Source organism: Aulostomus chinensis, chromosome 10 (assembly GCF_037954235.1).
Source record: "Aulostomus chinensis isolate RoL2024-O1b breed Wild chromosome 10, RoL_Achi_v1.0, whole genome shotgun sequence".
In the NCBI taxonomy this organism is placed as follows: domain Eukaryota; kingdom Metazoa; phylum Chordata; class Actinopteri; order Syngnathiformes; family Aulostomidae; genus Aulostomus; species Aulostomus chinensis.
The window spans coordinates 9,821,665-9,843,988 of NC_141329.1; the positions used below are offsets into that span (position 1 = coordinate 9,821,665).

A 22,324-nucleotide genomic window follows, 5' to 3' on the forward strand; every position below is an offset into this window, starting at 1 on the left:
AAAGGTCCGCCATAGCTTTGTATTGAATGCTGTTTCAGATGCAGGATTTTCAAAAAGCAGCAGTTTCTGCTCCTCAGAGAAATGCTGTGGTGACTGAAGTTAAAGTTCAGCCACAAGCAAGGTTCAGGTAAAAATGGATCAGCAGCTTTGCAAATGCGGGGGACGAGTGATCCATTTGTGACAGCTAGTAGCACGACCTGCTGTAGCTGATGTGTGAGCGTGGACAGGGGCAGGAGTGTGAAGCGAAGCTGGTGGCTTCCTTCATAACACCGAGAGGACTAATATTACAAGAGCTCAAGTGAAATATGGCTGGTAATTTCGCAGAGGAATATTTACTTTACAAATACAGACTTACATAGGGATACATAGAATGAAGAAATGAGACGGCCTCTGCAGTTATTACAGATTACCAGCCATCCCTAGGTTATACTACACCCATGGGAACAAGGCCACCAACAGGATTTTAGCACACAAACCAAACATGAATAGGTAAACTCCAACACTCAGGTGTAGAATTGACAAGATGGCAAATTGCAGCACGACCTCTTCCTCCTGCCCCTAAAAACTTATGGTTAATTCAGGGAAGCTATTGAGAAGAAGCACACTTTTACTTATGAAAAGAAGCACGTGCCATGAGGTGTGTGGCTGGTAGATTTATAAAAACGTTAAGCCACAGTGGTTCAGGCTGAGCAGGACTTTGCCTGGCTGATGGCTGTGTGTGCAGGCAAAACGTGTCATGGCACTACAATGGAAATGGGGTGAAAATTAGCATCAGAGGTCACACTGACATCACCAGCGAGCAGCACTGGAGCTTACAAATACCCGCGCAGAGTTGCTTGACCCGGTTGCTGCTAGTAACCTTCCCCTCCAAAGAGAAGACGTTTAAGTTACTGAGTGTTTGAAAGGTTTCGTTGCAACGCTAAAATCAACTTTATGAGTGACCTCCCTGTTATTCAAAATCACATTTAAAACATCAACCCTCAAAATGCTAAAAAAAAAAAAAAAAAAAAAAAAAGAATAGCTGGATGCAAAGTGTTGTGTTTCAGACTGTAATAGAATAAAATTTGACCAACCATAATGTCCAAACCAGAAACACTGTTCCTGGATTTCTAATCCTCATGCAAAGTAATCTCAGTTCAACTCTAATTTATGCAGGGTCTAATCTCAAACGTCTCCACGGCAACTCACCATCACAAGTTGTGTGTGTAAACACTGAAAGACAGGATTAGCGTTAAAGGGGGAAAATAGGAAAAACACAGACAGCAGAAAAGAGAGCTGGACTGACAAGATGAAGCACAATGAGAGCCTGAGTCAAATAAGGTTCAGTTACAAAAGGGGGATGGTAGTCATGTCAGCAGTGTGTGTGTGAATGCTCGTCTTCTCTGATCTGTTCCGTTCAGGTGGAAATGAGTTTAGCTCAGCGTGTTGCTATTAGGCAAGCTGGGCTTCTGAGGTGCCACAAGGCTTGTTATGGACAGAAACAGAAAAGACTTATGTCCCAGAACTAAAGGACAAAGCAGGATTCAGCAACCTCATTAGGCAATTGTTCTGAACTGCAGGACCTCTTTCAGATGTGCTTTTCAGGAGAAAAATTGTGTTTGGTTGAGTTTTTTCTTTTACATTAATTCAGGTGTAACTATAGTTCTTTTTAAAAAGAACATCCTGATCATATTTGCACATCCACGTCTGGAAGTTGCTCAGCTGAACCGCAAATCTCATCTGATGGCCACTGAGCTGTTCCACCTTAGGGGTTTGGGGTGGGAGCCCTCGCTCAGTCTCTAACCTTAAAGTCATGACTGGATTCTTTTTTTTTTTCCCTGATTTACTTCTGACCATTTCTGAAAGCAGCCAGGCAGGGCTTGATGTCAGACTAAACTTAGAGGTAACAGCTTCAACATTGACATTAATTGTGAATACAGTGAAAGAAAAAAAAAACAAAAACAAAACACCATGCAAAAAAAACAAGATATTGTAGCAGGGGCAGAGGGTAGTCACCCTACCCTGGTCTTGAACCTGGGTCCACAGGTACCAAATATGCTCACTGACCACAGCACCAAAGGCATGTCAGCCAGAGCCCATATCAACTATGATGACTGCGTTCCATCACAGATCAAAAACAAACATGGGAAGACTAAATGAGACTTAATTTTACAGTAAGTAAAGAAGTGAATTCTCAGAGTTCCCACAACCATCTCCAAACCCATTTCTCTAGACTACACCAAGATGTGCCATGTGTGCGATATCATTCAGCCATCTTGTCTAATCTGTTCAACACATGCTCACTGAACATTTGCAGCTTCTCAACTGAGCTCTTATGCACAATAACTGCACAGACAACAAAGAAATATGAAAATAAACATGTCAGGTCCAACCCACAGGGGAAGAAGAGAGACCTGATTACATGTGGACATAACATGTCAGGATCGAGCATCGAGACAACCTTAAACAGGTAACCAACAAAAATTACTGGTAATATGAGGAGCAAAAGCGTACTGACCATTCTGGTTCAAATCTCCTTAGAAAATATGGCTGACACACAGATGCATGCACACAACCTGCAGAACTGGTGTAGCAAGTTAACAAAAAAAAACAAAAACAAAACCCTGCTCCACTCATCTTTGTCTTGTGGCGAACCAGATATTCCTGAGCAGGCCGCAGTTTGAGTACAAAAGAGTTTAAAGATGCTTGCCTGAAGACCTGAGAGAATGCAAGAGGGGAGAAGGATAGCGATAATACAGGGAGCATGGTTAAGCTTCTTCCTATTGGTAAACAAGGCAACAGTCCTTCTTATTGTGGGCTTTTTATAGATCAGCGCAGACAGAAATGTAGCCTCTCTATCCTTTCAGTATGCTGCTTGGAGATAACACACTCAATGACAAATCTGCAGGGAAAAGCTTCAGTGTTTCCTAAAACCTTAAATCATACATATTACCGGAGAGTCGGGATCAGGTTTGAGTATTTGGAAGGTAGCCACTGCCGTACCTGCTGGAGTAGTGAGACTGTAAATCTCCCATATTTCACACATTTTACTGGGTGAAGACACAGATTTAGCAGATATGTGATCCACTTCTCAAAAGACTTAAAGTACCGAGCTAACATTCGAATGGTCCACATTGGCTTTGTTGACTATCATCAGCCACTCAGAAAAAAAGAAAGAAAAAAAAATCAAAATATTTGCATTGATGTTTAGTTAAAACCATAATGCGATGCATGGCTGAAAAACTGTCCTGGTATTTTGATAATAAAGATATTTTTTTATGTAGCACTCAAGAGGGAACAACAACAAAACACACTAACAGAAAAGGACATTAGTGTATGAAAAATTGTTTCAGTGAAGCCTGGTTGGGAGTTTGGTGAAGGCCATGATCCCGACTCTGGTGTCAGGGGATATCTAAACCTGTGTGCTATAGGGGTAAGACAATTTCAGGATGTTGGTGAGCCTCTCTGGACCCAGTCTCACTGGTGTGTCTCACACGTTTGCATAAGTATGCCGGGGTCAGCAGCTTTTCCAGCTGACTGAGCATGTTAAATTGGCAAATGAGGCTGTGGGTGAGACTCAATCACGTCGATTGGCTGGTCAACTTTGGAAAATCAGTGCACAGTAAGACAAAAGCAGCATGTGACGCTGGTTATGCGCTTAAAATAAACAAAAAAACAAAACGCAACAAAGGTAATGTTTAACTTTGTCTCACCTGATCACTCCTGACAACACTTGAAATTTACAGTCCTTGACCTTCTGTTCGATGATGAGTTTAAGCTACCACCACCTTCTCGTTTGGAGAGGAAACTAATCTGTGACATCAGAGTGGCATTTGACTCAAGTTGATCTTTTCGTCCAAGAGGACATTTTGGGCCAAATTGGAAGTAATTCACTTAAAGCAGTCATGAGAATATCCGCTGCTGGTGCAGACACGTATTAACAGCTGCTTATTGTTTGGAAGCTAAAACACAGACATCACTGGGCAGTGTCCATTAGTGACAACTGAATACGTATTTTATTTGTCTATTTATTTTTAGAAGCACATTTCCAATTCGCCCTCCCTCCATCTCTCTCATCTGGTTCTATTCAGCGTTTTGTCAAAATATAAGCCGGTCCTGAGTTTTACCTGAGAAGACACCACATTGCACGGGGAAATATTACCAACCACATCCACTCACCATATTTCTGCAATCATTCGCCTGCAAAGTGGCACTAAACCAGGCACTAGACTTACTATTTAGAACATGATAGGGAAAATTAGCAGGATATGACAGTATATTTTGGGCACTTGGCTACAGACAGTCCTCAAACCTGCATGTGCATATTTACTCTAAATCAAGTACCAACAGATGTCAGTGCTCAGAGCAGTGTGCTGTTAACATGTAGAACAGCCCCTTCTGTGCTATTCATTGTACTGCGAGGACAAATATAGCTTACACATCTCTTACACTTTAAACGGTGCCACTTAACATGATTGGTAATTATATACCTTCAAGACTGAACACTGTGGCAGCCAAGGAAATGAAAGAGAATATCAGGCACTGAGGCTCATGTGGGGACACAGTCACAGAAATGATATTTTGATAACTTGTTTAAGCCAAACATGAAGGTACTTGTTTTTCCAAGGTATGAAAAATACCAAAGGGACAGTAGATCCTACTCCTACTGTGACTGCAGTGGGAAGGCTATCAGTGTGTTTATCATGGTGGAGTAGGTCTCCAGCACTTACAGGAGGGGGCAGAAAATTTACAGGGCAGAGAGCCAAAAAAAAAAAGTCAGTGCATTTAGCCTGTGCTTGTAAAACCATTCGTTTGGAGAGATTTTGCGACAGTTCATCAATTGTGGGTCCTAAATGCTAAAATGAGCAGCTTCAGTTTCAAAATTACCCAAAAAGAGGTTCATGTTCTACAAAGCACATCTCTCTCTCTCTCCACCAACACACACTTTCTAGATATATTGTGTTAGTAAATGCGCGTAAAAAACATTTCAACTGCTTACTACTCTAGCAGGCTGCCACTGCGTAATTGATGAGAACCGCTGGTCCATTTTCAAATATGTTTTCTTGATGATTTTTGAATCATCGGAGAATTTTTGGTATAGGTAGAGTCTACAAAGGGATAGGCTTTCTTGAATTTGGATTTTCCTTTTGGACAGATGGCAATAGTCAAATTTTACACATTGTCCTCGAAATTTAACAGGTGAACCATTGAAGTGCTGCTTAATGTTTTCATCAGCCAATCCTTAAAAAAGCCTCATGAATTCAAATAGAAATTTAAATGCACAACCCCCCCCCCCTACACACACACACACACACACACACACACACACACACACACACACACCCCAAATTTGCTTAACAGCTTTTAAGGGAACTGTAAAAATATTCCACTTACGATCTAGTCCGTTGACGTAGCGAATAGACACTTCACAGTGTCCCCACACAGCACTGACGATGGGATACAGTCTTTTGCCTTTCAGGCCCCTAAATGCTACTCCCAGATACTGTCCATCTACCATGAAGCTCAGCGTGCCTTCATCCATATCTAATATTACTGTCAGAGAGTCTGGGAGCACGAATGACTCATCTGGCTCAAGGAAACAAGGGTATGTTGGTGCTGTTGTGGAAACAGGCTGGTTCTTTCCATCATGGTATAGTCTGTTCCGACCCAGGTCCCAGCCCCAAGACTCAGAGTCTGCCCCCACTAGGGCAGTATAGCCCACTGAGTGTAAAGGTGCCTCAGCTGTGGCCACTCCTACAACAGCATGGGTGCCTCTCTGTCTGGCTGGCCAGTGAATCCTCCAGACGTGGAGGCCCCTGGTGTAGCCCACTTTGCCACGGATACAGTCTGTGCTTTGTGCTACTGGGTGTCGGTGGAACGTCAACTTGTCATCCTCCTTAACAAAGACATTGAGGGACCGATCATCAGGGTTCCAGGCATGGCGAAGCTGGGTGTCACAGCTGGCTGGGGGCATGTCCAACAGCAGGTCCAACCTGGGGGGTCGACAGAAGTCTGGGCCCCTCAGTTCACGTCGCACTGGCCGATACGAAGGCTCCCCTCGTACATCCACTGACTTGATACTGCCAGAGATTTTCTGTCCCATGTTTGGGTGGTTGCAAGGGAGGAAGGGACAGAGGGGAAGGAAAATGGAAGGACCAAGGGTGGTAATGAGGAAGCGGGAGGTCCTGACGTTACCTCATGGGCGCAATAGCAACACTGTAGGTCCTGCGTTTAAATATCCAGATGGACACAGTCGTCCTCTTCTTTCAGGGAGAAAGTCACTCCTGAAACACACACACAGAAAACAAGCATCTTACATACAGTCTAAAATTGTTTGACATCAGCTGCTCAAGCCAACAAATTACTGAGTGGACAGCACACACCAACTGTTTGAAACAAGCCACCAGTTGGTGTTTGTCAGAGATAATGCTGTAACTCCCTCTGTTATAAAAGGTAAATACAAACAAAAGGACAGTATTCATTCCACCAAATACACAGATACATACATCAAGCTATAATAGCTATAACTATCAAGCTTAGGTAAACAAAACATATGCATTTATATTTTGACAAAATTTACTACATTAGTTATGAAATTCATGTAGGTTTGTGTGCATGCATGCATGTATACTGTATGTGTTTGTATGTATGTGGGTGCATGCATGAATAAATACGTGTGTGTGTGTGTATGTATGTATGATCAAGCACTGACACTGACTGGCAGGGAGAGAAGCAGAGATGTGACATCAGCAGCACTGGCTTCCAGCCAGAGCAATAGAGGAGAGGAAAAGGACCAAAAACCCCCCCCCCAAAACATTAGAGGATGAATTTCTCTGTGCTTCAAACTTCCACGTAGAATTATATTTCCACTCTTCCACTGCCAATATCACATGCAGAGAAACACCAAATGGATTTTATCAGTGAGACTGTCACCAGATGCTGAACACTAGAATTACTACTACTTCAGCATTGCATATCAGCACAATGAATTGAAGCACGCAAAAATGAACCACTTGAACTAGTCCTATGATTCATATTACTATTGCCATATGTCATAATAATTGTAGAACAAGTATTTGCATATGACTCAACAATATTGAACATTTATGATGATGAGCAAAGATCATGGATACAAGCCACCAACCAACCCTGCACTCCCCCCCTTCACGACAAACACCTTTGTCGTCATGCAAACGAATGTGATGCAATTCTTGAGTGACACAAATGTAACATGTGCATGCTGTGCTTTAACACTAAACAGAATGGAAGCCTCCACTGACAAGTCATTGCAACCTCACACCCAGGACACGTGTACACAATGTTTCTGTATTACCAAATCAAAAGAACTGTTCCAAGAGCTCATCACTCTTTGGCCTCCCCACTAGTACGCTTTCCTATATGCCTTCAATGTGCTTCTCAGTCCCCTGCAGTTTCTTAGAAAGGAAATCCACATGATTCTTCCAGGGAGAGCACAGAACAGATACTGACTCATCAGGGGAGGATCAAGTCAAATATCTTACTCTCATTCAAGGTTTTTGCCAGTGTACTGCAAGCCTGGTGGCCCGAAGGCCTCAGTAGGCCCCCTACAGGGTCTTTGCATCTGAGGATTTAAAAAAAAAAAAAAAAATTCTTATGATGTTCTTTGAATTACACAGTTACAACACAATAAGACAGCCTGTTTGGAAACAGAAGGAGGAAAGCTTCAATAAATACTGTTGGCTGGCATGGTGAAGAGAATTCTACACAGTATGAGACCTCTTACTATCCCATAGCCACAGTCGCTGCATTAAAGTTGCATGCAGTCTCTCCAGCACTGATGTCCACAATAATCGGTTAACCGTTTAACCAACCAATAAGATGTTAACGGGTTCATGCTCTCAGTGAAATGTTTACATGTTTGCATCAAGTAGATGCATATAAGCCATCAATTCGTTCAACCAACACCACTTGGGTGCACAGCCATATTTCACTGCATAAGTGTGCATTTAAAGCCAGTACGTGGTCTGTCATAGTTGTACAGTTTTTACACAGCTGCTAGAACATGTCTGTAGAAGACACAATGAGAAGATCCATGCTTGGATGACAAACTAGAAGCCAAGTTAAACGCTGTACAGGCTCAACTTGGGTTGCTCACAAAGAGTGTTGTGCGGGTAACTGTTTAGCTGTGGTGGCTCGCACTTCGCAAGCTTTCGGAACCACATGAAGGAAAATCTTTCTCACGCACCATTTTGTGTCTGGTTACTCATTCAAAAACCCAAAGGATGACTTGTAAAAATAAAAGCCCAAACACCCCCTTACACCTAGGCCAATATGCAAAAACACAAAATGTCTAAATTGTAGCAGTTTGACTGATACTAAACAACTCATTAAAACCATTTGCCAAAGGCAGGAATTAAGTATTTGGGTTTCAGATCAGGTTGCAGAGAACACAAATATAGTCATGGTTTTGTCTTTCCAGCTTCTGTTTAAATACCACAGAGTAAAAGTGTTGTGAATTGCGGGGGGGGGGGGGGATTAAGGAGGAGAGGAAAAAAACAAATGATAAAATGTTTAATGGGCAGACACTTTGAAAACACAATAATCAACATGCACACTTCCTGGCCAACAACATCATTTGCAGAGCACTATCTTGTGACTAGCAACCATGAAGAGTGACACGCTCTTTATTTCCATATTAATTGACTTAGTCCAGTAGAGACGAAGCAAGGAACCTTTGACACAAACACAGCACCATTTATAGCACTAATGTGGACACAGAAACAGACATAGCCACCGTGGCTTTAAACCACCGTTTAAGATTGAATTCAAGGAATCAAAACCCAAAGTTTCAGTGTCTTAGAGTACAACTGTGTCAGATCATTACAAAACCTCAAGAAATGTTCACATTGTCAATATCGGTATGTCCACTATTGATACATCATCTGCACTTCTACAGAACATTAGAATTCTCTTATTTCTAGTGGTTTATCACTGGGTCCTGTGAGTATTGATGTTTTTACCTTAGCAAGAATTTCAATAACTGAATCAGCACAAATAATTGAAACTTTATTGAAATTGCAATATGGCCTGCTGTAATTTTCAAATAGCTGGAATGTGCAATATTTGTGTGAGGCCAACTGTGTCAAAATCACATTTTATTTGAAATACTGTAAGCCCGTGCATATGTCCTTCCTACACATCAAATTCCATTGATTTAAGAAAAATGTTTGATAAATATCCCCACTATCCCTGCTTTATCAATTATGAAAAGAATGTAAAAATACATTTTACATTGGTGATGCACATTACTATCACTGAGGAAATTGGATTATTCGTTGAGCGGTCCAAGCGAAATTATTGACTTCATATCCACATATTTGTGTCGGATGGAGAGATAACAAAAGAAATGTGTTAGTAGCTACTTGAAATGTGCCAGGGTCAGGTTCTATATTGTGAGTCTGGCCATATCAACAAATCAGGATTCAAGCCAGAGGGAGAGTGAGCAGCTTAAATGTGGACCCATCAACCTCTCTAAAAAGCCCTTTGGGCATATATGATGTGATCCACATTGAGGGCCATCAAATTTTCTCCTCCAGCTGCTAAATATCCAAACCTCATCCAAGTGCTCAACCGGTGGAGCTGCCTCTGACCCAGTGGGCATTCAGACCATGAAACTAATTTAACCCTCTGCAGGAAAGGGAAATTAAAAAAAAAAAAAAAAGCTTGACAGGAAAACAACTATTCTATATCAGGTGGGACTGAAAGATGAATACTGCAATTTTATCCAGAAAATTGTCAGCTTTGTAAATTCTATTGGTAATTGTAACCGCAATGTTTTACATGTGTAAACTGAAGCATACCTAATTTTCCAGCGTGATCAAGTTCCTGCGGCCCGCTCGCTCTGACAGCAACCAGCTGTCTCACTCAGCCCACAACATGTCCAACATACATCCCTTTGCTAGGCTTAAAAGGGGTCTATGTCAGTGCACCATATGTTTGTAACTTAGTTCTGTTAAACTTGAAACTGTGTTTGGCCCCCTAGCTATATACTGTGGAAGCTCAGCTAAATAAGATTGCCTCTTACATGAAAGAATAAACTGTAATGGCCGCCTGCAGAGAAGAAACACAGTAACCGAGCTGGTAAAATGAGTGAATAATTAACAGGAAATGAAGAAGTAACTAATGACACGATCTGCAGGTGTGGCTTCTGTTTTCTTTCTCCCACAAGTCAAACCCAATCAAACTGTTGTATTGCACCATGTTTTTAAATTGTGCTGCAACATCACGGGGCTACTTTAGGCACACAACTGTTGGATGTTCAAAATTATATAACACCTTATAATTAACCGAGCATGAAGGCATGTATGGAATTGGTCTCATGTGAGACACACGCCCCTGCTTGTTCATTTGTTCACTTACTGAAAAGAGAATAAGCCACTTCCATCTTCTCAAGTATGAAATTAATAAAAGGCAAAGAACAACAGCTGGCCACAGGATGAAATGCATTAAACAAAGGAAGAACCTGAAAGAGATGGGCAGACAGATGAGAGACACTAAGGGGGCACATTGGTGATTATGTGTTAAGGGATAGAGGGAAAGGAGGACAGGATGAGATCTGCGGTTTCAGAGTGCTGAAATACATGGAAGGGATTATCCAATATCAAATAGTCACCCAAACCAAAAATATGTTTCATTTCAACTTCTTTTGATTTTTATTTTCATCTCTACCACTTCTTTAAAAAGATCTAAACGACAGCCCAGTGGCTTTCCTCTGCTCAAGGCATCAGAAAGATTGAAGGAAGTAGGACTCTTTAAGATGCAACTTCACAGGAATCCACAGCATACACTTATCTTAAGCAAGGGAGGCAGCGACATGAAGAAGGCCGCTGGTAGTGTGACAACCATTGTTAGCATATCAAACATGCACAGCCAATCTTAACACAGGCAACCCACACCCAAATACACACACACACAGCTTAAGAGCACACAAATGCACTCTGAGTGGGTGGTACTTCAAAGTCGCTGTGTTCCCAAATTCACACACTTATCTACACACCACTGGAACATCAGCTAGAGGCAACAATGACATGAGCATGTATGCATGTACACATCCACTCAGTCAATGTCAAACTAGCTTGCCATCCCCATACAGAGAAGTAGAAAGAGGAGACCACATTTGCACGTGGCATTTCATATTTATGCAGTGTGGCCAACAAGGGTACCCTTTACCCTTCTCTGATGGTAATCTTCAGGCCAGGAACGTGAAAACATGTCAAACACTAAATCACCCAATGTCCGGTGCTTTCAGGGCAGTTGTGTGGCAGTGCGAGCGTGTAATTACATGGCCCGTTTGTGTGACATATGTTGTGAACCACTCACCGACCACAACAGAGTAGAGGAAGAATATTCTCAATGCCTGATACAAACTCTTTCCTCATTACTTCCCCTTGGTAACAAAGCAAATGGGCACAACCCCAAAGAAGGTGACTGCTATAACTGTTCTGCACATCGACTACAAGCTAGATGACTGCCATCATCCTCCCTCTGTTACAAGAGAAATGGCAGACCCCAACTTCTGGTCTAATCTCCCGCTAATGCTGCAGCTTGATGTCAGGTTGAGTTTCTCTTAAAGTCGACTGTAGTTCAACTTGTCTGGCCTGTGGCGCTGCGGCAGCTTCAACCCCTGCAGCTAAAACGCACTTTCCACATTAGGACATATTTCCTCCTCCGATCAAGAGTTTAATGACAGAGAATACTGCACCGTATACAAATGGACAAGCTCCTGTGGGCAAATTCTGAGGTGGGATTTTGGGTTTCACAAAGAGCAGTTTTTCTGTTACTTGTATTTAAAAAGCAAAAGAATGTGCTCACCTGTGCAGAAAAACTTCTACTGCAGCAACTTCTAAATTTTGCAGTTTTTGTGCACAATTCAAATTCTGAGCAAGTTCAAGTTCTCCGCCCGCAAAGACACTGACATCAGTAGGTTTGGAATGGCAGCGTTGAGGTGTTGCTTTTGACTAGTCATGAATGTTGATCCATGGGTTAAATTGCACCCACACTCTGCTAATTGCTTTGCTAATTAGCTGACTGAAGGGGGAAAAAAAACAGTGTGGTGAGCCTATTTCACGAAAAGATAAAAGTTAGGCATATACTGTATGATGCTACTCTACTGAGGTCAACAAAATACGTTATACCACATCAAGAATAGATTAAGTCTTTGCTTGACAAACATAACGCAAGTAAAAGATTTCGGCCAGTGTTACAATGTTAAAACCATTTTGCTGTTAATCCCAACAAAGGACCAGGCCACTATAACATATCTTACCAATAGGTGCCGCAGTAACACATACGATGGAAGCTCAGGCCCCTATTAAGCATGGCAGAAGCTGTCTCTCAGTCAAGCGCAACCATCATTGCTAGTTTCAAGCCGGTGCACACGACATTTTCATGCCATGTGTACTCACCCTTTAACTAGAGAAATGAAGTTACACTCCACCTGTGTCAAAAGGTAATTAATTATTATGATGAGGTGTGGTCTGTCGCAGCCATGGTACATCGCTACTTTGGAACACAAGAAAATATTTTCACCATAGATCAAGAAGGGGCTGGTCTTTGGTCAATTGCCTGTGAAGTGCGACTGAAAGGTTGCATTGATCAGACAAGCAGATGCACCACTTTGCAATGTGGTTCTACTGATGCCAGACAATGTGGAAACATGGCTGCCACCTCTCAAGCCTGCTTCAACTCTGACGGCTTCGGTGAATGCCTGCTGGTCCCTTATACAGACACATAACGCGCACACGCACCGTCACCTAGTGCACGAGGAGATTCATTTTTCCAGATGAGAAGAGTTCACGCCTTGCGACTTGAAATGCCTCTGCCACTGAAATGACAACATGCCAAGTCCTGGTGCAACCTGGGCTTTAAAGGGAATGACACAAGGCACTGATTGGTTTGAGAGATGTCACGCCTGAAACACACCTGAGTAATCATCTGTCTAATGGCTACCTCTTTGCACCGTGGTTTATGCTCCAATTATGCACCCTCTGCATACAATTGATGAACACCTCACATTGCACCATATTCCAACCATTTTGAGCCATAGATCCCTTACATAGGGCCGTTACACTGCAGCATAAGCTATTGCGGCATCTTCCGTAATTCACCATACTGCTGCCAATTCTAGCAACTTTCTGGACAAACCTTAGTGACTTTTCACAAAGGAAATTGACCAGAACTCCCCTGGAGCAACAGAGACACCTCTCCCCGGATGTTAGTGGAGTTAGAGACTGTTGTCAGTCTGTAGAGCAGAAAACTTCATCAAAACTGTCAGGTCGTTCATGTTGACTGGGACATGCAGCCACGAGCCGAGTGCTGGCTAGACACTCCTCTGAGGCTTACTGACCAACTCCCCTTTGTAGAAACACACGTGTAATAGTTAAGCAGCAGTGATGTAGCTCAGGAAACTAGTCCTACAATGCAGCAACACGAGCAGATACATTTTTTTCAATGCACGCAAGTTCCCTGGTTACGGCAAAAGCTGGTTTATTTAATTGCCGTATTTTTAAAAACACAAATGCATCTCTGTATACATTTATCTCTGCTTTCATCCATTTCATTTCCCGGTTTACAATGATTTCTTTGTGCCTTCTGAGACTTCAAACTTGCTTTTGAACAATCTGTGTCTGATTGTGAAGAAAACTTTATTGGACAGTGACATGCAGTCAAAGTGGGAGATCGTTATCACAATTTCTGTTCTCACCACTCTGAGGAAGCATTACTTATGTAACTAGATAGAATGATAAATGTCTTATTCAAGATTCAGTTACTTTGCTCACCAGAGAATTAGACAACTGAACACAGCCAAATTTTGTGGATTGTCCGCGCCCACATTGGGAGATCTGGACCATGCCTAAGCATGTTTGTACCCGGCTCTATCTTGCATCCAAGCATGGTTGGCTTCGTTGGTGCTGCCATGGTTGGAACTGGTGGAATTCACAGTTGTATGTGCTCCAGTCAGGCACAGAGCCTGGATATCAGCCATAGAAACACAAGTCAGCAGTGTGTGTATGTATGTATGTATATTTTTTTTTAATGTGCTGCTTGCCTTTTGTCCGTTATTCAGTGCAAATGTCTGTGTGTACAGTGAAGCATGACACAGCAGTGAATTCTCAGCCCCATCACACTCCTGTGACTTAATAAGAAATAAATCCTTCCCTGACAGAAGTGTCAATGAGCCATCGAAACAGATTTTCAAAATCACAAATTTTCTGAGCATCTACACCCTCCCAGAAATCTAAAACAGCTGAAGTTATTAGAGTGCACTTGTCATTGGGAGTCAGGACTGAGGAGGCCACGTGTAGCAGCAGCACAATAGGAAGAGTCCAAAATCGGGCGTCACTCTGGCACTTTTCAGTCACCCACACTGAAACACAATATAGAAAGTCAAACGACTACGACTGTATACCTCAGTTTGTCTGATTAGAATGCAGATTCAAACACAGGGAATTTAAAGGAAAAAAAATGTGGATTGAACCACTGCTTAACAACAGATTCCCAAATAGCGATGCCTCAAAGTTCAAATAAATATGACTGTCATTAGAAGGATTTGAGTGCGGCTGCCTGGGTTATAAGGCACTTAACTTGCTAAACTTCTTTAAGACAAAGAAACGAGTGCTACATTTCACTTGAGATACGCTACAGCTTTAATCTTTCATTCATTACAATGTCATTCTAGCACATGAAGAATGCTGTAGCGGACAAGCAAAGACATTTGGGGAAATATCAGCATGGTAAAAATAAGAAGTGACCTTCTTGCCAATAAAGAGACGGGAAACCCATGAAAATATCAGACAGTAAGAAGCCCCCAAAAAAGACAGAAGTTTCTTGAGGGAAACAAAAAAAGAAACAGAAGTGGCTTGTGGAAAAGGATGAGATATCTTACCATGAAAGCATTTCTCCAACAGTCAGGCGTCTCTCACACAGCACTGTGAACACGCAATCACAGCAGCCAAGTAGGAGAGTGGGAATACTTAGTCCTCAGTCTGTAGTCCAAAATGAGGTCAGGACACAGTCAACAGCCAGACGACTGTGGGATAGGCCAGAGACAGACAAAAAGAGTGTGTGTGTGTGTGTGTATGTTGGTAAGTCGGTGAGATCCTGCTTGTGACGCGAGGATGGGGGAAAAACAGCCTGGTTCCAGTTCCCAGCTAAGACAAGAAAACAGCTGCTGGAAGGAGGAGGGAAGAGAGGGAAGGAGAGGGGGAGGGAGAAGAGGTGGGCTTAACTGTGGAGCACACTCAAAGTCCCGAACAGTACAAAACCACCCACACTCTCACAGATGCACCGACTGCGCGCCTCTCAAAGATGCTGGAAGGAAATGTGGAAAGGCATTTCTCTCACATTTGCAGTTCGGCAACTCATGTCAGCGTTAGTCTGCTGAATTACGCGGAACATATTGGGCCAATCAAAGGAGCACAACAGCACTTAACTCTGGCTTTTGTTGCATTCAAGTATTAATAGCAGCTTCACATGAAAATTTGAGTGTAATTTTTTTTTCCTGCTAGGGCGTTGGATCAGGGATTGGTTGCTGCTAAGCGAGAAGTTGTCATTTAAGGTTTCACTATTTCGTGCAACAGCAGTGAAATTTGTGACACTGTCAGCTCAATCAAGTTTTATAAATGGGGTTGCTGTGGGTCCATCAGCACAGAATATTTCTCCTGATAAAATATGAATTGTATGAAGTGACGTAGTGCTGCAGCCAACAGTGATTCATCAATCAAATTATCAAATGAAACGAAATTAAACTATCCTGTTCCACTTAATTTCTCAATAAGACTGCAGAGCGACGTAGCCGAAGTTTTTCGGAATATGAATATTTCGACAAAGCAAGATGTTTCCTGCTCTCTTTCACATTTAATGGACAAAAAAAGAAAATCCATTGAGGAAGTCTGAAGTTGAAAGTCTGTTCACTTTCCCTCCACCGTAGCTGTCCAAAGAACAAGCCGCAGCCAGGTACACAGCAAAGTGAATTTCTCATTTTGATCACTGAAGTGGTTTTGCAACCCAGGGACCTTATCTCTGACTGTATTGATTTTTTTTTTTTCCTGTGGAAAGAAGCAGAGAATCTCAGACTTGTTTCCAAGTTCACAAGGAAACTCATGTTCAACCTATTTCGGTCTTGATCAAAAGCACCTCTGCTTCTTACACGACACATTTACATTGTAACCACACAGAAACAGCTTTGCCTCCATTTGTATTTATAGTATGGCTCGACCCCTTTCATCTCTATTTGCATTTTTTTTACACAAACTGGGGATTTGAGTCTGGACTATGTGTATGAAGAAAATGCACATCTTTCAAAACAGAAGGATGAAGGGTATGTTTGAGAGGGAAAGTATTTATTGATCAAGTCTCATTTCATCTTTACGCACATCTTCCATGATTTTTATTGGCAACTTAAAAGTCATCATTTGTGGATTCTATTGAGCATGAGACCAAAATTCCTGCAGCAATTTCAATCATTTAAGAGCTAAAAAATCCATGCATGCGAGGAATTTTATAGCCCTGGCAATTCATCGCAATGTTGCCTTTCATCTCTGCACTACAAATTCCACATTAGAAAATACTGTAAGTGACATGCATATCTATGACTTCATGGGCAAAAATCCTGTTAGATAATGTTGCACAGCCTTGCAGCAAATTTTTTTTTTATTCTATTTTTTAAAATTATTTTATTTGACTTAATTTTAATTTTCTATCCATGGGACCAGTGTGGAGATGGTGGAGGACTACAATTACTTAGGAGGTGTACTTGGACAATAAACTGGACTAAAAACACAAAACAGCCTCTAGAAGAAGGGCCAAAGTCGCCTCTATGTTCTGAGGCGGCTGAGGTCCTTCAACATCTGTCGGACAATGCTGCGGATATTTTATGAGTCTGTGGTGGCCAGCCCCATCTTCTATGCTGTGGTGTGCTGGGGCAGCAGACTGAAGGGGAGGGACGCTGACAGACTTAATACACTTATCCGCAAAGCCAGCCATGTTGTAGGAGGGGAAATGGACTCTATCAGCAGTGTCAGAGAGGAGAATGTTGTCCAAGATTAGGACCATTTTGGATAATACTTCACACCTATCACATGCTGGCCAGCAGGAAAAGTACTTTCAGCCAGAGACTCATACACCCACGTTGCACCACTGAGCGCCACAGGAAATCATTGCTTCCGGTGGCTATCAAACTGTTTAACTCCTCCCTCTGAGATGCAGCCTGTCCTATAGAGTTGCTTTTCCTGATTTTCTGATTTAGAGGAATATTGCACCTTTTCACTGGAAAACCTTCACCCCCCAAGCATCAGGACCTAAACTCAGCCATACTATGAAGAAGGCTAACAAAGTGGCCTGAGAGGGGAACCACGCACAGCTGTGTTACCTTGAACAAAAACAGATTCACGTTCTTCTAGTTACAGCTTTCATTGTGTTTCGTCTGTACAAGTTGCGCAAGGCAGAAGGATAAATCAATTTTGGTACAAAGATGTATTTATACAATGAGCTCGGTTATGACTGTCACACCCAATGCTTACAGGTCTTCCTCACTTCTGTGTTCCAAAACACTCCCCCGCAAAGTACCTATGTATCCATGCTCCACTCCCTCTCATCTTCCTCCCCTGTTTGCTCTCCTCTTATTTGTTAGTTCTCAGCAGATTCAGAACAGAGCTCCTCTCTTCATTGTTTCCAGTGTTTTATGCTGGATGCCACATACATGAATGCAATACGACTTGCTGTAATCAACTTGGGATCACACACAGGAGCTTACCCTGTGCAAAAAAAGTGCACACTCACCACCTTCTAACAGGTTCAACGCCCACGCTGAAGGCTGCAGCAGCAGAGCTACCTTGTTTTGACGTGGATGAGTGTATTGATATGAGAGCAGCAAGATGATGGATGAAACTGAAGTCCGGAACTAAAATGGTGGGGCCTAATTGGTTTGACCATAGCAGTCCCTGAGACAAGACGGGGGGGAGAAAAAAAGGAAGAAAAAAAACCATCCAGCAACAACCAATAATACACATCTTGATAAAACCAAAGCAGTTACAGTTTTGCTATCAACAATAACTTTCAATCCCTCCATGAGGAAAAAAAACTAAACAAAACAGGGAAGTCAACATTTACAGGGCAGACAATTCTTAACGGAAACAGTGTAGAATGAACTGCTTTATAATGACAAAAACTTTTAAACTATTCCTCTTCCATCCCCCATAAAATAGATGGATGACTTTACAATACACAGATGATGGAGTCTGCTCTGCCAGTGCAGTGGGCTGGTCAATAATAGATCCATTTGTCCAAATGACTTCCTGCTCTTTAGACAAAGACACACCCACACAAAGAGGATGAGTAGCAGCAGTTTGACGTCTCGATGTCTCCGTTTACCCAAGGGAAGAATCTGTTAGCAACCATGTGTTGGAGGCAGGAGCCAAAGGCTCGCCATCTCAGAGAATCCCAGACTTCAGCGTCTACATAGAGAACTGCAATCCAAACACCCTTAAAGGGTAAACCTGCCTCCAGGGATGTGCTAGGTCTCCCAAGTGCTGGAGAAGAGACAGAAATCTTTTCATAGGAAAGTGTGATCAGTATGTAAATCTAAGTAACATTTGCAATCACAAAAGAAGTAAGTTTAATGCCCCCCACCACCACCACCATCCTACCCCACCCCAAAGATAAAAGCTTGTTACCAGACAAGCCACTGCATTTTTTATGTACTACATCTAGACTAGGTTGGCTTGCTTACTGAGGAGTTAACACTTTCACACACCAAGGCTTCAACGTGTGCATGAATGTTGATGTGGATGTTCCCAGAGTGCTCAGGTTTCCTCCCACAGTCAAAAGACTAGCAGGTGAATTGAATGAGACACTTGTACGTGTTTGTGTCACTCTGGTGAGTTTTTACCGCCTTCAACCCACTGCACACAGCAATAGGGCTTTGTGAAGGTTTGTTGCAGCTTTCTGATCAAGGTCCGTATCTTAAAACCAAAACACATATGTGCAACAGAAGAAGACGCTTCTGGGATTTTTTGTTTTTTTTAGTCTTCCACGCAGGAAAAGCACTGTAATGACTGTAAAGCACAGATCTGCAACACAAGATAAACTTTACTATATTAAAATTATATGGATTTTGTATTTTTTTTATTACTCATTACCATTATTTTTAATACATACTGCCACTAACAGCTAAACACGACAGAGGGATTTTTTTTTTTTGCAGGCAAGCGCACACAAGTAGCACCGCATTGCTTCATTTTTATGCTGCAACATTTCACCTTAATATGCTGCTCCTGAGATCTGGGTATTGCATGTGGCTAGATTGTGATTGCACATAGTTTTGTTGAATTATTCTGCCCGAATGCACACTGTGAAATAAAGAAAAAGTTAATTATTGCAAGCACTGTTGTGTTGAATTGATATTGTGCCAGACCAGTGACACATAAGCAAGTCTCACATGGCATATCTGAATATTTGTTAACTCGGCATGCAGCACACAAAGATTTCATTTATGTGATAGTTGGCACTTTGTGAGGTTGCCTGGCTTTGTTTTGGCTTCAGGTTGTTAATCGGATTTCTCTGTAACCTTCTTTGTGGCACTGCAATACAACAATGGATTTATTGTGTCGCACTGTAAGTAGTCATTATTTATGTTGTGGGCTTGATATTATTGCATACAACAGAAAATGTTTCTCTGATCCAAGGCCAATGTTTGGCGATTGTTGTACTGCTGCTGCACTGCACTGGTTCTGACTCTTGCACATGGTCAGCCGTAGCTGGCCATACCATTTTGTTTTACATTAGCATATTGCAATCATTTTTTTTCAGTGGTGAAACTCTCCAACACAGTAGTATGTATGAGCTGCTTTTAACTTGGAACCTTGAAATATTTAGCAGTGCCTTGGATCAGTTCCTTTGTCCCCACAGGTAAGCCCAAACCGGTCTGATCAGGTTTCCAGCACTTAGTTAATAAATGGGAGGAGGAGGAGGAGGAGGAGGATTGAAATCATGAGTTTCTCTGTAGTCAGATCACTAAAAAAAAACTTCCCCAAGAGGATCCTTTTCTGACACAGGCATATTATGGCTGGACATGCACAGGTCATGTGTTTGGCCTTTTATAAATGGCGGACTTATCTTGTTCTTAAATCCGATTTTTCTCAAATCAGATCTTTTCTTTTTCCTTTACGTACTATTATTTGCGAGTGATAAGATCTTATTTATTGTGTCCGCACATCTCCAACCGACTTACACGTACTGGTATAGTGGGCACCAGTTACGCACTTGCTGGTGAAGACAATGGGACGAATTGGGAAAGCACGAGAAATGGAGCTCCATCATCTTGCCCACTAAACAGTCACTAGCACTATCAAATCGAGGAGCAGGCTGGAGAACAAGGAGATGTGTTGAGTTGCAGTCACCATGGCCTTCACTGTGCAGTGAGCGAGTGTAGTGCATCAACAAAGTGCTGTACTCTGGGACCTTTAGACGACATAGCAAATTAAGAATGAGCCAGGGAACGCTTGTCACGCACAGTGGCCTTACCAAGTTTTTTCCCTCGAGACACAAACTTGAGGGGCCCGATATCTGTGGAAAAATCATTTCCCACTGTAGAAAAAACAAATGTTTTCAGTGTCCTGAGGATACAGATTGAGACACATCTGTAGAAATCTGATTGGAGTCAGACTTCAATCAACCTCCAAATGCGGTTTGAATACCATATACTCAAAAAAAAATCTGTCTGGATTCAATCTTTAAAAAAAAAAAAAAAAAAAGACAAATCACACTTGGGCTGGCAGTCTGAATTAGCCCTTTTGTTATGTCTCCACCAGTAACATCCAAGAAGATGCATAGCAGAGAGGACAAACGAAACAAATGAGCGGTCTGTAATGATAGTGGATGAGAAGGGTTGGCTGTGGTATTGGAAACTAACCTCTTAATCCATTTGACTGCAGGAGTCTTGAGAAATGTACATCTCTGCCAAGTCAACAAGGGACTCGTTGAAATTTCAAAGCTCTGGTTGATTCCTGTTAAGATAAACAGCATATGGATAAAACTTATTAGAATGGAACTGAAGCTTGTGTTAAGGCTCCAAAACGGACAATTACTCAAACAGCTGCGGCCACCAAATGAGGAGTAGTAATGATTTCTGTGTTCCATGTGTGCAGTAGAACAGGGTTTACAAAGATGGACTGTACCGATTAGAGCACTACACACAACATTTCATCACAAAAAAAAAAAGAAAGAAAGAAAAAGATTATAAATTCAGGGATTACAACTGGTGGGGGGAAAATAAGCATCATGACTGACGCATTGTGATTAAATCTGATTTTAAGAAAGTTGAAACCATTGCAAACAGCAGCTTTCTGACAGCATCACACCTAAAAACCTGTAGCATCATGCTCGTGGGTTTTTATGATAAATGCTCTTTCCAGCACATGTCCAGTTGTTTTTAAATCCATGCAGTCACAACAGAACTGCAGGGTTCAAAAGGAGGTGAGGCTATTATCATTCAGAGATACAAATTTGCATACAGGGCTAGTGATGTGCTCCGAAGAACCCCTGTGCTTGTTTGCTAAAGTTGACGCAAAGGAAAAAAAAACATAAACAAGGATGGTGAGAAGGCAATAAGACAGGAAGGGGTAGGAACAAGAGAGGGGAGTCCTCTGCTCTTTGAATATTCATGAGCCAATGCCATCCTAATGTTCATCAAATTTTAAGATGACTCCTCTTCAAACATTAAAAAGGAGGGGGTAGATTGCCTCCTGCAGAAGTTGGTTATGAGGCCCAAGGAAACGTGATACAGCAATTCTGCCAGGTGCATCAGGGACTCTCCAATTGTTACTGCAACTGTCTTCATATAAATAATGGATATCTGACTACTTTTAAAATGAATGGCTTTATCTGTATTGTAGTTAATAATAATAATAATAATAATAATAATAATAGTACGAAATGGGAGAAATATGTCCTTGGACAGTCACATTTGCAACATATTGCCCAGCACTGGAAAGAACCAAAAACAAAACAGGCATCCAGTACATGGGTATGGGGTGTGTTAGTTTCCAGAGCATCAATGTTTATATTCACTAATTCAGTTTGAAACAAATCTAAAATGTGAATGACATTTTTTTCTTTGTTATGATTAACTGGTTGCTACAAACATTTTCATTTTTAAAGAGATTGCTGTAGTTGCGTGAACTTTTGCCCTCGCCACTAAGTGGGCAACAATTTCCCGCAAGGGATTAATAAAGGATTTCTGATTCTGAAGTTCATTCTCTATTGCTTACTGACTGGCAGGCAGTTAGGAATCAAATTTTCAATTGCAAAT

At 41.9% G+C, this 22,324-nt stretch overlaps 1 protein-coding gene across 3 annotated transcripts in view; it reads right to left on the reverse strand.

The window, feature by feature from the left end:
* LOC147254352 (SPRY domain-containing SOCS box protein 4-like) overlaps window positions 1–22,324 on the reverse strand; it is a 42,894-nt gene that overhangs the window by 8,856 nt on the left and 11,714 nt on the right. The window contains exons 2-3 of one of the 3 annotated variants that reach the window (XM_086215973.1): window positions 20,927–21,020; window positions 5,374–6,263 (exon numbers count right to left, since the gene is read on the reverse strand). In XM_086215973.1, coding sequence (XP_086072099.1) covers window positions 5,374–6,082 — 709 coding nt within the window. In that variant the 5' untranslated portion in view covers window positions 6,083–6,263; window positions 20,927–21,020. Of the gene's footprint in view, window positions 1–5,373; window positions 6,264–14,902; window positions 15,148–20,926; window positions 21,021–22,324 lie in introns of those variants that run through there. The other 2 variants (XM_086215974.1, XM_086215975.1) reach the window with 2 other exon arrangements.